The 13,593-nt window shown below is 39.4% G+C and overlaps 1 protein-coding gene across 1 annotated transcript; it reads right to left on the bottom strand.

Moving 5' to 3' along the window:
* Positions 1–3,452: 3,452 nt before the first annotated feature.
* Positions 3,453–11,474, bottom strand: CLEC3A (C-type lectin domain family 3 member A). The gene is made up of 3 exons (XM_063109030.1): positions 11,360–11,474; positions 6,189–6,272; positions 3,453–3,844 (listed from the first exon to the last, which is right to left on the bottom strand). Exons 1-3 carry the CDS (start codon positions 11,472–11,474, stop codon positions 3,453–3,455), a joined length of 591 nt encoding a protein of 196 aa, XP_062965100.1.
* Between the last annotated feature and the right edge of the window lie 2,119 nt (positions 11,475–13,593).

Raw genomic sequence — 13,593 nt, forward strand, 5'->3', positions numbered from 1 at the left:
TTAACATTTTATTTTATTTTGTCGATATACAATGTGGTTGATTATTGTGGCCTGCACAGCAACAGAGTTAAAAGACAACCAACAGAGTGGGAGAAAGTATTTGCAAAACATACATCCATTTTAACGTCTCTTGGTCTTTCTGGTCCAGGTGCTTTGGGAAGGATGATTTTATCTATCCCCATTTTCTGGGAACCCAAGCTCTGACATCAATTTCTGTGAACATTGGTTGTCTTTATTTAGCCCTTACAAAGGGCTGAAAATCTTCCGGTTAGCCTAAACTTGCTTTTCTGGATTAAAGACATGCATGGATGTGTGTGTGTGTGTGTGTGTGTATTTTTTCTTCCTCTATGAAGCAGCCTCAGACTGAAGGCCTTCTCAAGGTCACAAGGTCAGCTGTTTGCCTGAATTGTTCTCCAGGTGAGGAAATTGAGAACATGGATTGGAATCCACTCTCACAGCCTGCCTGAACATGCGTCATCTGTCACAGCTTCCCCATGTTGCTGAGGATGTAGGATCTGCATCAATTTGTTGGTTTCCAAGTCACAATTCCACTACTTCTTGGCATGTGACTTAGGGCAATTTACTACCTCTCTTTTTCCATTTTTTCTTCTGTAAAACGAAATAATTATAGAGCCTCATTCTTAGGGTTGCTCTGAAGATAAATGAGAATTATATAAAATTTAGCACCATACCTGGAATGTGATGAGAATGGACTACTCATTAATGTCTGCTTATTTTATTATCATCACTATCTTTAAGAAGACTATGGTTATGTTGGAGTAGGTGCTGGAGTGACCAGGACTGAAGCCATGTTGGGACCTAAATCCACATAAGCTCTAAAAGATTTTAAAAAGGCAGTTTCTTTCCTTGATATGCATTTTTCTGAATTTCCTCTTTTCCAATGGTTATTTGATATTTTGAACCTTGGTTATGGGGCAAGATGACATTATTTACATGAATGCAAAGTTGTTTTCCAGCCAGCCTGGAGCTGCAGACTTGCATGTACTACCCAGACCCTGAGATAAGGATGCGAGCAGAAATGAAGTTTTGATGAGGCCTTGCACATGAGACCTTTCATGAAGCCCTTGCTGCTCACGTCTCCCTCCCTCCTGCTTTTCATTTTCCCATGTTCTATTCCCTCACCCCTCTTTAAAAATCCCTCAGTAAACCAAAGTCTTTGAGATGGCTTTAGCCTGGCCGTTCTCCTGCAGGTTTACCAGAGAGATGGGTTAGCCTAACATCTCTCCTCAGGTCACTGATATTCCTCAATAAAAGCTGACTTCCATGTTCACCAACATTTGACTTTTGAGTGGTTTTCTTTTGTCTGGGGGCAGGCGGCTGGATCTGTGAGTTTCATATCGAGTTTGGGGAGCCTCAGCCAGGAGCTGAGTGTCCCCTGTAACACAGGGACTTAGTCAAGGCCAACCAAATAACAATAGCAGCTACATTTTTTTTATTTAAAGTTCCCCTTCTCCCTCCCAGACTATACATACCTCTTGATTGCCAGGTAAAAGTATTCTCTGAGTATATCCAAATCACCCATTTGATCAAATTCAGAGTATCCCCCACCCCCAAATTCTGCCAAGGTTGATATAAATCAACATAGTTTGAATTACTGTAATTAACACCCAAACTCATCCACATTGATCAGAATTCAGAGTTTATTACTGTGCAATGACAAGAGCTAAAACTCAATTCTAAGCACATGGAGTTAAAGTTTGCAAAGCAGAATACTGTTCACAAAATACAGTCAACATTTGGAGAAAAAAATGTATTTGGAGAACAGAATATATTTAGAATTGTTTGCTTCTAAAAAGCCCATTTTCCCCAAGCTTAAACTTTGTAATTTCATATTAAGCAATGAAATTATTTTATACAATCTAGTTAAAAAATTTAATGGGAATAGCATTTGGCAGAATAAAAAAAATCACATAAACACATGACTTCCCAAATAGTATATTTAAATCCAGTTTTCAATTTCCAAAGATAGGTTGCCCCTAATAGACCATAATGGTTAAAATAATATACAAGTATATAAGGATGTTAAAAAAAAGTTATTAACATATATAATGTTCACCCTCAATTTCATAAAGGGAGAGAGTAAGGGTGCTAAAGCAAAGGAAAAGAAGACTTTTTTTTTTCTATTTTCTTTTCCCGCACAGCATGCTGCTGTTGTTCTGCTTTAGGGTTATCCACTCAAGTCGAAAGTTGCAGTGTAAGGCTGGGAATGGAAATTGATCAAATAGACTGCCTTGTCATTTCCTTTTGGGGCTTGACTGGGAACTTCCACAAAAAGGGGATGGGGCTTGAGGAAAACAGAGTTTAATCGGAACCTCTTCGGACATTCATGTTCTGATATGGCAAACAAGAGACAAGTCCCACCAGGAGATGCAGCAACTCAAAGAAAGCATAATGAGCTAGCAAGGTATTATTCCCAGGACAGACCAGATTGAATATCAGACTGAAAAGTTTTTGGATTTTATATGTAGCACTTGGAATCTCTGATATAGGGAATTCTCACCAATCATTTATGTACTAAACTTTTAAGAGAAAATCTTCTGAAAAGATGCATGGCTATTTTGTTTGTGTGTGTGTGTGTGTGTGTGTGTGTGACGGGGGGGGGGGCGGCTGGCCAGTACAGGGATCAGAACCTATGACCTTGGTGTCACTAGGCAGTGCTCCAACCAACTGACCCAACTGGCCAGCCTATTGTATTTTTAAAACATACCAGGTCTATACAAGTGAGAGAAAACAGGAAAGAGAGAGAAGGATCTGATAGCCCATTTTGCAGAAACCACTTTAACAGCATGCACGTCTCTGGATGGTGACCTTCTGATCCTCTATACTCCATGGAGGCATTGAAATGTGGTAGCAAAACTGGCTGACTATTGTATAGCTATAGACATTGACTCCTGTGTTGCAATTTTGCAATTAATTATTACAATTTTGAAGTATTCTTAGGTAGTGGATTGAATTATGTCCCCCCAAAACTCACTGAAGCTTGAATTGTGTTCCCCAAGTTTTATGTATTGGAAACTTAGCTCCCACCGAGACTGTTAAGAGGGTGGGAAATCCTATGAAGGTAATTGAAAGGTGGGTCCTTGAAGAGGTGATTGGATTGTAGGACCGTGCAGCAGAAAATGGATTAAAAATGGTGGTCAGGGGTGCGGTTCTGAGGGCTTCAAAAGAAGAGGAGAGTCTGTCTGTCTCTTGCTCTCTCTGTTCTCTCTGCTTCCACCATCTTGCAATGTGAGACCCCTGGGTCACTGTCGCCACCCCCAGATGGACTTTGGACTTCCCAGCCTCAGAAACTGTAAGCAATAAATTTCATTTTCTTTAAATCACCCAGTTTCAGGTATTTTGTTACAAGCAACATAAACGGACTAATACATCTTATTCTTGGGGACCATCATGACTGATCTAACTTGGAAGATACATTTAAGAAGGGCCTATTAGGGGATGGTAAACTCGCATATATATCTCTTGCTGCTGCGACAGACCTCGTCACTCCACTTGCCCTGGGCTGATTGGGAGAACAGGACACAGTTTTCCCGCTTACCACCATTAGGCTGTGCACGGTCCCAGTTGAGGAAGGAGATGGCAACTCCATTGACATCGACAAACTTGCCTTCAGTGACCATGTCATTGAGGCCCAGCCAAAAGTCATTGACACCTGGCAGGCTGCTTTTACCATAGTCTCGGAGGGCGTTGATTTCGTCAGTGTTCCTGGGGATAACCAGGGTCCCTCCCTTGGAAATGCAGTCTTCATTGGCTTCATGGAAATGCTTCAAGCCTTCCGAAGCAAGGTAGCATTTCTTGTGAACTTTTGTGCCTCGGAGACAGACTGTGAAGATGTGAAATATGACATATGGAGATGCTTTTTGAATGCATTATACCTAGGACTGAACCTGGTAAATAGCAATCAAGTTTTGTGGAATGAATGATGTGTGATGATAATGATGAATTAACATTTATTGAAGATTTTTTTTTAGCTTTTTACAATTTTTTTTATTATTTATTATTAGCATATTCATTATTACAAATCATGATTTTTCTTTATGCCCTTTACCCAACGTATTGAAGATTTTGTATGTGCCAGACACTGTGCTAAGCATTCCTAAGTAAATTCATATGATTATCATAACAACCCCATGAAGTGGTATTTTATTACCCCCACTTTTATATATTAGGACATGGAAGCTTAGAGAAGTTATTTGTAACAACTTAGCATGTAATTTACATAGCATGTAAGATCACAACTACACAACCCAGGTCTGTCCCACCCTCAAAACATGACCTTAAGCCTCATGCTGCTTAGATATGCACATGCTTTCTAGTTTGTGTAGCTCCATTATGTACTGAATTTCCTTGGGACTTTTGGAACTGGATGGTATTTCATAGTTATTAAAAAACAAACAAAAACAAAAGTTTGAGTTTGCATGTGGAGAGTTAGTAAGGAGATAGCTCTGGTAACATTGTTTAGGTTATCCAGGATACGCTAAACATAAAGATAATTTTAGGACACAGCATTAGAGAGTCAAGCTCCAGGGCCATAGTGCCCGGGTGTAGGTCTCATCTCTAACATTTACTAGCTATGTAAATCTTGGATAAATTACTCAGTTTCTCTGTGTCTCAGTTTCCTCATCTGTAAAATGAGAATAATCACAATAGCATAAATTGGAGGAGGAGTCAATTTAAGTTGAATATTCAATGTAAGTTGTTGGCAAATTAGTTCATTTTAACCATAGTGCTAACCATGGGTAAAGGGTTAACAAAACTCTTTCTCCTTTTGCATGAGCATTTGACTTTTTTTTTAACTTTCCAATTCTGTTTTCCTGGAAACCTAATAAAGGGAGTATGTCACCCATGTTACCAGGCAACATCGCATGGTAAAAATGACCCTTCCTAAGTAGCATACATCTGGCTTGGGAGTTATAAATACTTGATGGAAAGCCATAACCTCAGTCTTCCCTGAAGGCAATATCTTATAATTGGACAGGTCTCTTGCAGGGACCCTTGAAGCTTTGCTTTTGAAGTTGCTGTGAGGGATATTGACTCCTGGGGGTATGAGCCTTATAATCGAGGGCAATTTCTGGACCTGCCCAGTGTGGCTCTCACTTCCTTATCCCTTGGATAATAGCTCCTTGACAGATGTATGTATTGCTACCACGCAGTGGGGAGCTCTACTCCCATGTGAAAGGAACACTGGACACTGCTCTGCTGGCAAGCTGTGGTTCTCACCAACGTCCTTCCATGTGCATCTGATGCTGACTATGGCCCGAGTGAGTCCTGTGAGACTCTTTTAGTTGAACCTCAGTGTATCTCCCGATGGGCACTTAGTTAACATCCAATAAATGCTAATCATTCTAGTCATTTAATACTTGCTTCATTCTGTTTCATTACCCATTAGAGAATAACTATGGACTGACTTTTCAAATGCATCCCTGAACTAGCTATTTTTATTTCTATCCCACCTATATATGAGTATAGAATTGGAAACAAACATCTATCAGCTTTTGGGTCCTCTCACTGGGACACATGTCTGGTTTGTCAATGTCTCTTTTTAAAAGATGTCACCCAGAACTCAATATGTAGTCTAGAGATGGTTTTATTTATTTATTTAATAAATGCTTTATTTTAAAATTCAACATTTGATGGAGTTTGGATGTGTTCTCCCCTCCAAAACTCATGTGGAAATTTAATCCCCAATGTGGCAGTGTTGGAAACTGATTGAGTTATGGGGGTGGATCCCTCATGAATGGATTCATGCTCTCCCTGGGGGAGGGGGTATTAATGAGTAAGTTCTCGCTCTATTAGTTCCTGTGAGAGCTTATTGTTATAGGACCCTGGCACCTCTTGCTTCTCTCTCTTGCTTCCTTTCGCCATGTGATCTGCTTGTACCCACTGGCTCCCTGCCACTTTCTGCCATGAGTAGAAGCAGCCTGAGGCCCATGCCAGATGCTACTGTCCCAGAATCGTAAGCCAAATAAACCTCTTTCCTTTATAAATTACCCAGTATCAGGTATTCTGTTATAGCAACATAAAACAGACTAAAACAACATTATACAGTGTGATTGTTTTTTGTGTCCCTTTACCAATTCCTCCTTTTACCAAGAAAACCTCTGGCAATCTCCAGTTCTTTTCCCATCTCCTTCGGGGGACGAGGCATTGACGAGATGGGGTCTTACCTGTCTGCAGGGCTTGTATTTCCTTCAGGGCATTGACTTCTCTCCAGAGCTTTTCAACTTGAGTCTTCAGATCTCCATCCTTTTCTAGGAGAAATTTTGGGGTGGATTAGGGTAGGCAGAATGGAAAACATATAAATAAAATAAAATACTAAAAGCTTTGGAATGCAGAATCGAAGGCAATAGTTTTGATGAAAATGAGCCTAGTGTACATGAAAAACAATGCATGAAAATAACTTGGGCAAAAAGATTGATAAGGGCCCGGTGGGGATGATAATATTAGAAGGTCCTTCTGTGTGATGGGGCTCCCGGCTATCTCTCCGGTCCCATCCTGTTGACTTTCAGATGCATCCAAGAGTGAGCTGATTCTCACCTGCCCTGCATACTCCTGCTTGGCTCACTCCAGCCTTTCTCCTTACCAAGCTTAAATATCTTCTCCTCTGAGATGGCTTCTCTGATTATCCTCTGAATTAGTATTTTTTTTCTGCTAATCTCTTTCTTTGAGACTTGTTTATTTTTCTTCATAGCATTTTTTTCAATCTGTATTTTACTTACTTTATCTGTCTTATTATCCATGGTATTTCTGATCCTTAGCATGATGCTTGGCATGTAATAGGTGCTCATAATATGTGTTGAATAAATAAACACTTTAAAGTATACAAAATACTTTTATGTTATTTTCATTTGCTTCAAAAATAGCTATTAAAGGAGAAAAATTAGATTACCATTGAAGAATGAAGCTAATGAGCCCAATGAGCAAAGTGACTTGGCAGGTAAGTAGCAGAACTCACACTCAGATTTATTTGGGCTCCCAAGTCCCCAGTCCTCAGTATCCCCACACAATTGATGTGTCCGGTATGGTGACTTCTTGAAGGGTTAGGTAACAAAGGGCCATGCAAAAATACATCTGTATTAGGGGTTAGCAAATTACTTAGTCTTGAATGTCGCTGGATAAAGCTAAAAAATCTTCATGGCTGTCCTTGACCAACCTGGGCTATAAGTAAGTGGGAGAAAATTAGCAACCTTGGCCAAAGCAAAATGCCAGGCCTGATGGGGACTCTCTCAGAAGTCAACAGCTTGTGTGTTCTTCAAAGGAAGGAATTATAATAAATCATAATAAATAATGAAAATAAAAAATATTTAAGCCACTGTATGCTAGGAGATTAACTCTTTCAATAGTCCTAAGAGATAGACACTATCTTTATCTCTATTTCACAGAAGAAAAAATAGAGGCACAGGAAGCTGAATCAACTTGCTGAGAAGGTCACCCAGCTAGTAAGGTACAAGGTGGGATTTGAATTTCCCTGAATCCAAGCCTGTTCTCTTCCCATCACTCTGATCTGCTCTATACAGTGATTGCCTCTGCTTTCTTGGTCCCTAGCACATGGCCTCAGACAGAAAAGATGCTTAAAGTTTTTTTTTTTCACAGCTGGCGAATACAGGGATCAAATCTTGGACCTTGGTGTTATCAACACCATGCTCTAACCAACTGTACTATCCAGATGCCCTTTAAACTTGATGTAAACTGTCTCTTGCTGCCTCTTTGTAGGGATGCCATATAGAAAACCTGTGTTCTGTTCTGGATTTTTCAGAATAGTCTAAAATCCAAACATGCTAATTCACTGACCCCTTAAACATGTGCTTCATAAGGCAGGTGTTTCCCCATGTGGATTAGGAAAATGTCTTCTGGGGTATCCAGGGTGGCCCCCACCTCTGTTTCACTTAATGCTGTACATCAGTTCTGAAAGCATCCAATAGCTGAGCTCAGAAATACAATAACCCAGGGATTTGCTTGATGCGAATATTCAATCCAGAATAAATATAAGGGTGCATCAGCTGTTGGGGCTCAGGCTTGCAAAGCCTGCTGAAGACTTGTTTCCAAGTTACAAGTTGTCAGCTCTACAAATGTCATCCCTCATCACTCTCAGCTTCTTGCTCCATTCTATTTTAAAAAGTGGCCTCCACTGGGAGATTGAAAACATTGCAATTAACATAAAGACACAAATTAATATTAGGCTCCTGGGAGATCATTACGGAAGTCATTACCCAGTGACTGGGCTTTGGCTTCCATCTTTTGTAGCTAATGTGGTTGTGTTTTGTCTACAGTGAACAAAGGGGGTACATTGAACAACTATTTCACTATAAAAATTATATTTTATTCATTAATGCAACACATAATTTGTTGAGACCTATGAAGTAAGTCCCAGGGAAATCTCGTGTTTGGAGCTAAATCACTCTTTTGCCATTTTGAGTTCCCAAAAAAGGCTCCTTTCAGTTTATTATTGTTGTTCTCCAGAAGTAGATATGGTATAGAAATGCAAAAATAATCCCCAGAAGAAATGACTAATGAAACCAAGTTGGGTTGATGGAAATGGGCACTCTTACACACTGAAGGTAGAGCATGAATTCGTGCTATTATTTGAAGAGACAATTAGAAAGTATGATTAACCTGCAATTTTACTTTTAGAAATGTATTATAACATCCTAGCATGGGGATCAACATTTGTGTACTGGCTGGCTGGTTAGCTCAGTTGGTTAGAGCATGGTGCTGATAAGGCCAAGGTCAAGGTTCAAGTCCCTGAACTAGACAGACACCAAATAAGAAAAAAAAAAAATTGTGCACAAAGCAGTTCCTTGGGGTATGTATTAGTTCTGTTCTGTTGCTTATAACAGAATTCTTGAAATTGGGTAATTTATAAAGAAATGAAATTAATTTCTTACAGTTTTGGAGGCTGAGGAGCCCACAGTTCAGGGGACACACGGTAAAGGCCTTCTTCTGGGTGGGGACTCTCTACAGGGTCCTGTGGTGATGGATCAATCCGTCCAGGAGGATATGCTCCTCAGGATCCAATGACCTCTTAAAGGTCCCATCTTCCACCACCATATTGGGTGTTAAGTTGTAACGTGATTTTGGAGGGACATTCAAACCATAGCAGGGTATTGTATCAAAAAGAGATGTATTGGAAACCATTCAAAAGTTCTTCAAGAGAGAACAGATGAAGTCATGACCCACCAAACAATGGAATATTATGCAGCTATTAAAAAGGAATCAGTATGCCTTACATTGATTGCTGTCCAAGATTTGATAAATAAAATAAATGAATTTGCCTGCCAAACATTTTGCACTGCCAATTCTTATTCTGTTAAAAATATCAATTTTTATTGTACATTTACTAAACTCTGGGAATATTAACACCCAATAGTTAATAGTGGATAATTCTTTGATGAGGATGGGAAAAGAAGAGGGCTTTCACTTTTGATTTCATAAACTTTGGTATTATTTCAAGGCACTTAAAGTATTTCAAAATTATGTGGGTGTGTGGGGCAAAAACTGCTTGGCAAGTTTAGGGTTATTGCTTCACCTACTGTAGAATATACTTCCTTGGATCTAAAGGCAAAAATGAGCAAAAACTGTTTTGGGGGATGATATTTAAGATGTGTACCCAGCTGTTTAAACAAAGAGCATGTGTATGTGCTGTCTTTATGGGAGAGAGAGAAAGACAGAAAGAAAGAAAGACAGACAGACAGAATGAAAGAAAGAAAGAGAAAGAAAGGAAGGAAGGAAGGAAGGAAGGAAGGAAGGAAGAAAGAAAGAAAGAAAGAAAGAAAGAAAGAAAGAAAGAAAGAAAGAAAGAAAGAAAGAAAGAAAGAAAGAAAAAAAGAAAGAAAGGAAGGAAGAAAGGAAGAAAGGAAGAAAGAAAGAGACAGACACCTGGATATGACCTAAACTACAGGTACTTCAGAAACACCCCCCTGCCCCACTCACACACACACATTCAATTTTTTTTTTTTTTCCTTGGTGGCTGGCCAGTACAGGGATCTGAACCTTTGACCTTTGTGGTATAACATCATGCTCTAACCAACTGAGCTAATGGCCAGCCCTCACATTCATACATTATGCCCCCACCCCACATCCCTACTTGGTAGTCACCATTTGCTACTCCCTCCCAGGGGCGAAGAAATGCTCGCAACAAAAACCTGCCACATGGTCCGGTATCTTCTCCCTCCCTCCGTCTCCTGCCCTGGCCTTTAGCAATATGCTTCATCTACTCATGAGAAATATTAAAATTTTTTTTTTAAAAGAGGGAACAGGGAAATACAATATTTTACAAAGAAAAAAGTTGCCACTTCAGAAACCTTGCGTCAGACCTAAATTTTATAAATAAATACCGCTGGAAAAGGGCCCTTTGTAATCAGCAAAACAAAACAAAGACAAGCCCACTTTTTTTCCACTGTGTCATGTCAAATCAAGACTTTAACCTGGTTGGTATTTCTTGTGTGTTTTGCTATTAATAAAGTGATATTGATAAGGAAATAGTGCCATGATATTTATCTAGAAATATTCTGATATAAAAATGACGCAGAGGATGAGATGAAACATCACTCTGTCTGTGTCTTGATGCTTTTTCTTTTGCTTCGGTTTTAGCATATTGCAAATAAATTGACATCACCTTTGTTTTGGAAACTTTTTTTTTTAACCTCACCTAATTCAAGTCACCCCAAATTTGAGGTTGCTTGGAGATTCAATTTCATGTCAAAATATCTTCAAACACTATATGACTTTGCATGTTGACATATTTTTAAGTTAAAGAGGCTCAATTTCTGTCTACAACACAAAAAGTTTAAATATATGGTATAGGCTGTCCTTATCTTGCCAGGGATGTGGAAATATACCTATGTCATAACCAATAACAAGAGGGAAGTCACAATTACCAAGAGCTGTGTCCTCTACTACACATGTAGTAAGATTATAGTTATCTTAGAAACAATTTAAATAGAGCTACTCAGCATCCATGAGTGAAACAGTGTACTCTGTTAATCAATATGTTCTGCTTATCCCATCATTTGTAATACCAGATGTTCCCATATCCAGGTGAGCTCCAAGAATATTCTGCAAATCTCAGCCAACGTGACAAAAGATATACCATACAGAAATTTTTTTACACTACGAGGTTTTTTTGTTGTTGCAAAAATCCCACTACATAGTTCCTTTAAATACCAAACAGCCCCAGAGAATTCAAAGGTCACTCAGTCCCCTAAAATGCCATATACACATAATGGCAGTGGTGCTATCACCAGAGTCGTCTCCGGGAAGAGTCTGGATTTGAACACTGGCCAGCACCTCCCCACACTGAGTGAGCCTCAAATTTTGTTGGACTGAGAGGCCCCATTACCTTTCACTCGGCGTTTGCTGTGTTTCCTGGATTTTAATTTGGACGTGTGGCTGGTGGTCTGGTCCAGGAGTAAGGTGATTACCAGGATGTAAATTACAAGTCCATTCTTTGCCATGGCTCTCGGGCAAGCCTGCTGGGCCCCTTTGCCAGCCCCTCAGAAGCAGTTATGGAGCAAGCAGACTACACAGCCACATCTTGCTCCAGAATGCCCGGGCCAGCTTTATAAAGAGAGCTGTGAAGGTTGGCTGGGATCCTGCTGACGAAATGTTTGAATGCCTCTGCTGGCCACCGCATACGGTGGCTCCGTGTTCACATGCCTTGTGTTAGGCTTTCTATTTATTCATTTAATTTCTGCTGCATTTCCTAGTCAATTTGTCTTTTCAGAGTGTATCAGAATTAACAATACACTAAGGGTTTTGCCTGCTTTCCTTCTTCTTCTTCTTCTTTTTTTTTTTTTTGTAATTTAAATTTAAAGTCTGGGAAGCTTCGGGTCTCTGGGAAGATCCAATATTTAAGTCTTTGATCTGGAGCTCTGAAGTTTACTAAATGTTCTGGAAAATGGATTCAATCTTGTTTTAAGGGAAAAACAATGATAAAAAATAAAAAAGCCAATAGGAAAGTTACTGCATGTGTGTGATGTCACAGCACCATACATTCAAACTAGAGTGTCTACACACTCCACACCACTTCAGTCATATGTCTACACAGCTCAGTGGACCTTGGGAATGGTTTGCTCAATGGGATTTATGCAGGTGACTGACGTGTATACTTCACGATAAAATATAAGGCCTCCCTCTATTAGGGTTTTGTGGACTCATTAAGAATTACCTTCCTGGGAAAACACACCTTGGGATGAACAGAAAACTTAAAAGGGTGAATCATTTCCATATGAATTAATGTAATATATCAACAATAGTTATTTTTTGATCCCCACCATTTAACACTTTTTTCCTTGAAGCTACCCCAACACATTAAATCACACTTTCAATGAACTATATAAATAACAGAGAAATAGAGTGAAAGACTCAGTGTAATTATTCTCACCTCAACAATGCGTTTTAAGGACAAGTCCTGGGGACCCGATAGGCTTTTGCATCAAAAGCAATGGACTTCCATACAGGTATAACAAAGATGGAGTGAATTAGAGGCAGGGAAAAACCTCTACACACTACACATGGTTATCTGGTAACCAGGTACAGATGGAGGTTACTGGTTGCAGATTTGGAAGGTCTGGAGGACCCAGCTCATTCGGTCCTTTATTTCATTTCTTTTGAAACAATACAAAAGAATAAGGGAGTGACTGCTTTTCCTTCTGAATCTGAGTGAGTCTACTTCATCTCCATTTCCTCCCAGCTAAAGCCACTTTGTAACTTCCCTACCTATTAACACCAAAGACCATTGATGTAGAAAAGTCTGGCATAATTTAGCAATGCAAGTGTGAGATAAAATATACTGATTTTCCCTACGATGCTGACTCTATATTAACATGGGCAGTCTATGCATAGACATTTGCGAGCGTCGTGGAAACAGGCTGAGCTTGGTCACATCTGATTTTCACTCATTTATCATCTGTGTGATCTTGGGCAAGTCATCAAACCTTGATCAATCTTTTCTCATCTTAGCGATGGGGCTAAAAATGCTTAATTTACAGGGATGTTGTAAAACTTAAATAAAATCATGTCTATAAAGCACTTGGAACAATGTCCAGTACTCGATAATAAGATCCTTACCATTAATTATAACAGTACGTACAATTTACGGAATGCCAAGGCTTTTTAGTCTTCACAGCAAGCCTATAGGATAAGTATTCTCTCTATTTTATAGGTGATTAAAAGTGAGGCTCAGGAAAGTTGAGTGATTTTGTCCAACATCACTTCAACCCTGAAGGCCTGAATAGAAATTACAGTCTGGTTTTGATTGACTCCAGAATGCATGGGCTGTGAAGATGTGTTTTGATTTGAATAGGAAAAAATGTCAATATTTTACAATTGATCTTATGATTGATCAAAAATGCTCTTTGCCGTCTTCCCAAATCCTTTAAGGCAAGACTTCAAGTTATGGAATAGTGGTGGAAAGCTAAGGATTTCTCTTGGATCTTTCATCTGTGCTATGCTCAAACTAGAGTTACAAAGGATAAGGTGACTTTTTTCTTCAAAACAAATCTATATTGTTTTAAAGTTCGTTTTCCTTTCCAGTAAAGCCTCTGACATTTTCTGATTTGTTTTTCTTTGAGC

Source organism: Cynocephalus volans, chromosome 10, assembly GCF_027409185.1.
Source record: "Cynocephalus volans isolate mCynVol1 chromosome 10, mCynVol1.pri, whole genome shotgun sequence".
NCBI lineage: Eukaryota > Metazoa > Chordata > Mammalia > Dermoptera > Cynocephalidae > Cynocephalus > Cynocephalus volans.

Excerpts from the sequence above, each read along its gene's own strand:
- CLEC3A (XM_063109030.1), bottom strand. The coding sequence starts at position 11,474 with ATGGCAAAGAATGGACTTGTAATTTACATCCTGGTAATCACCTTACTC. Across the intron at positions 6,273-11,359 it reads CAGCAAACGCCGAGTGAAAG|AAAAGGATGGAGATCTGAAG; the intron begins GTAATGGGGCCT and ends AATTTCTCCTAG. Across the intron at positions 3,845-6,188 it reads AATACAAGCCCTGCAGACAG|TCTGTCTCCGAGGCACAAAA; the intron begins GTAAGACCCCAT and ends ACATCTTCACAG.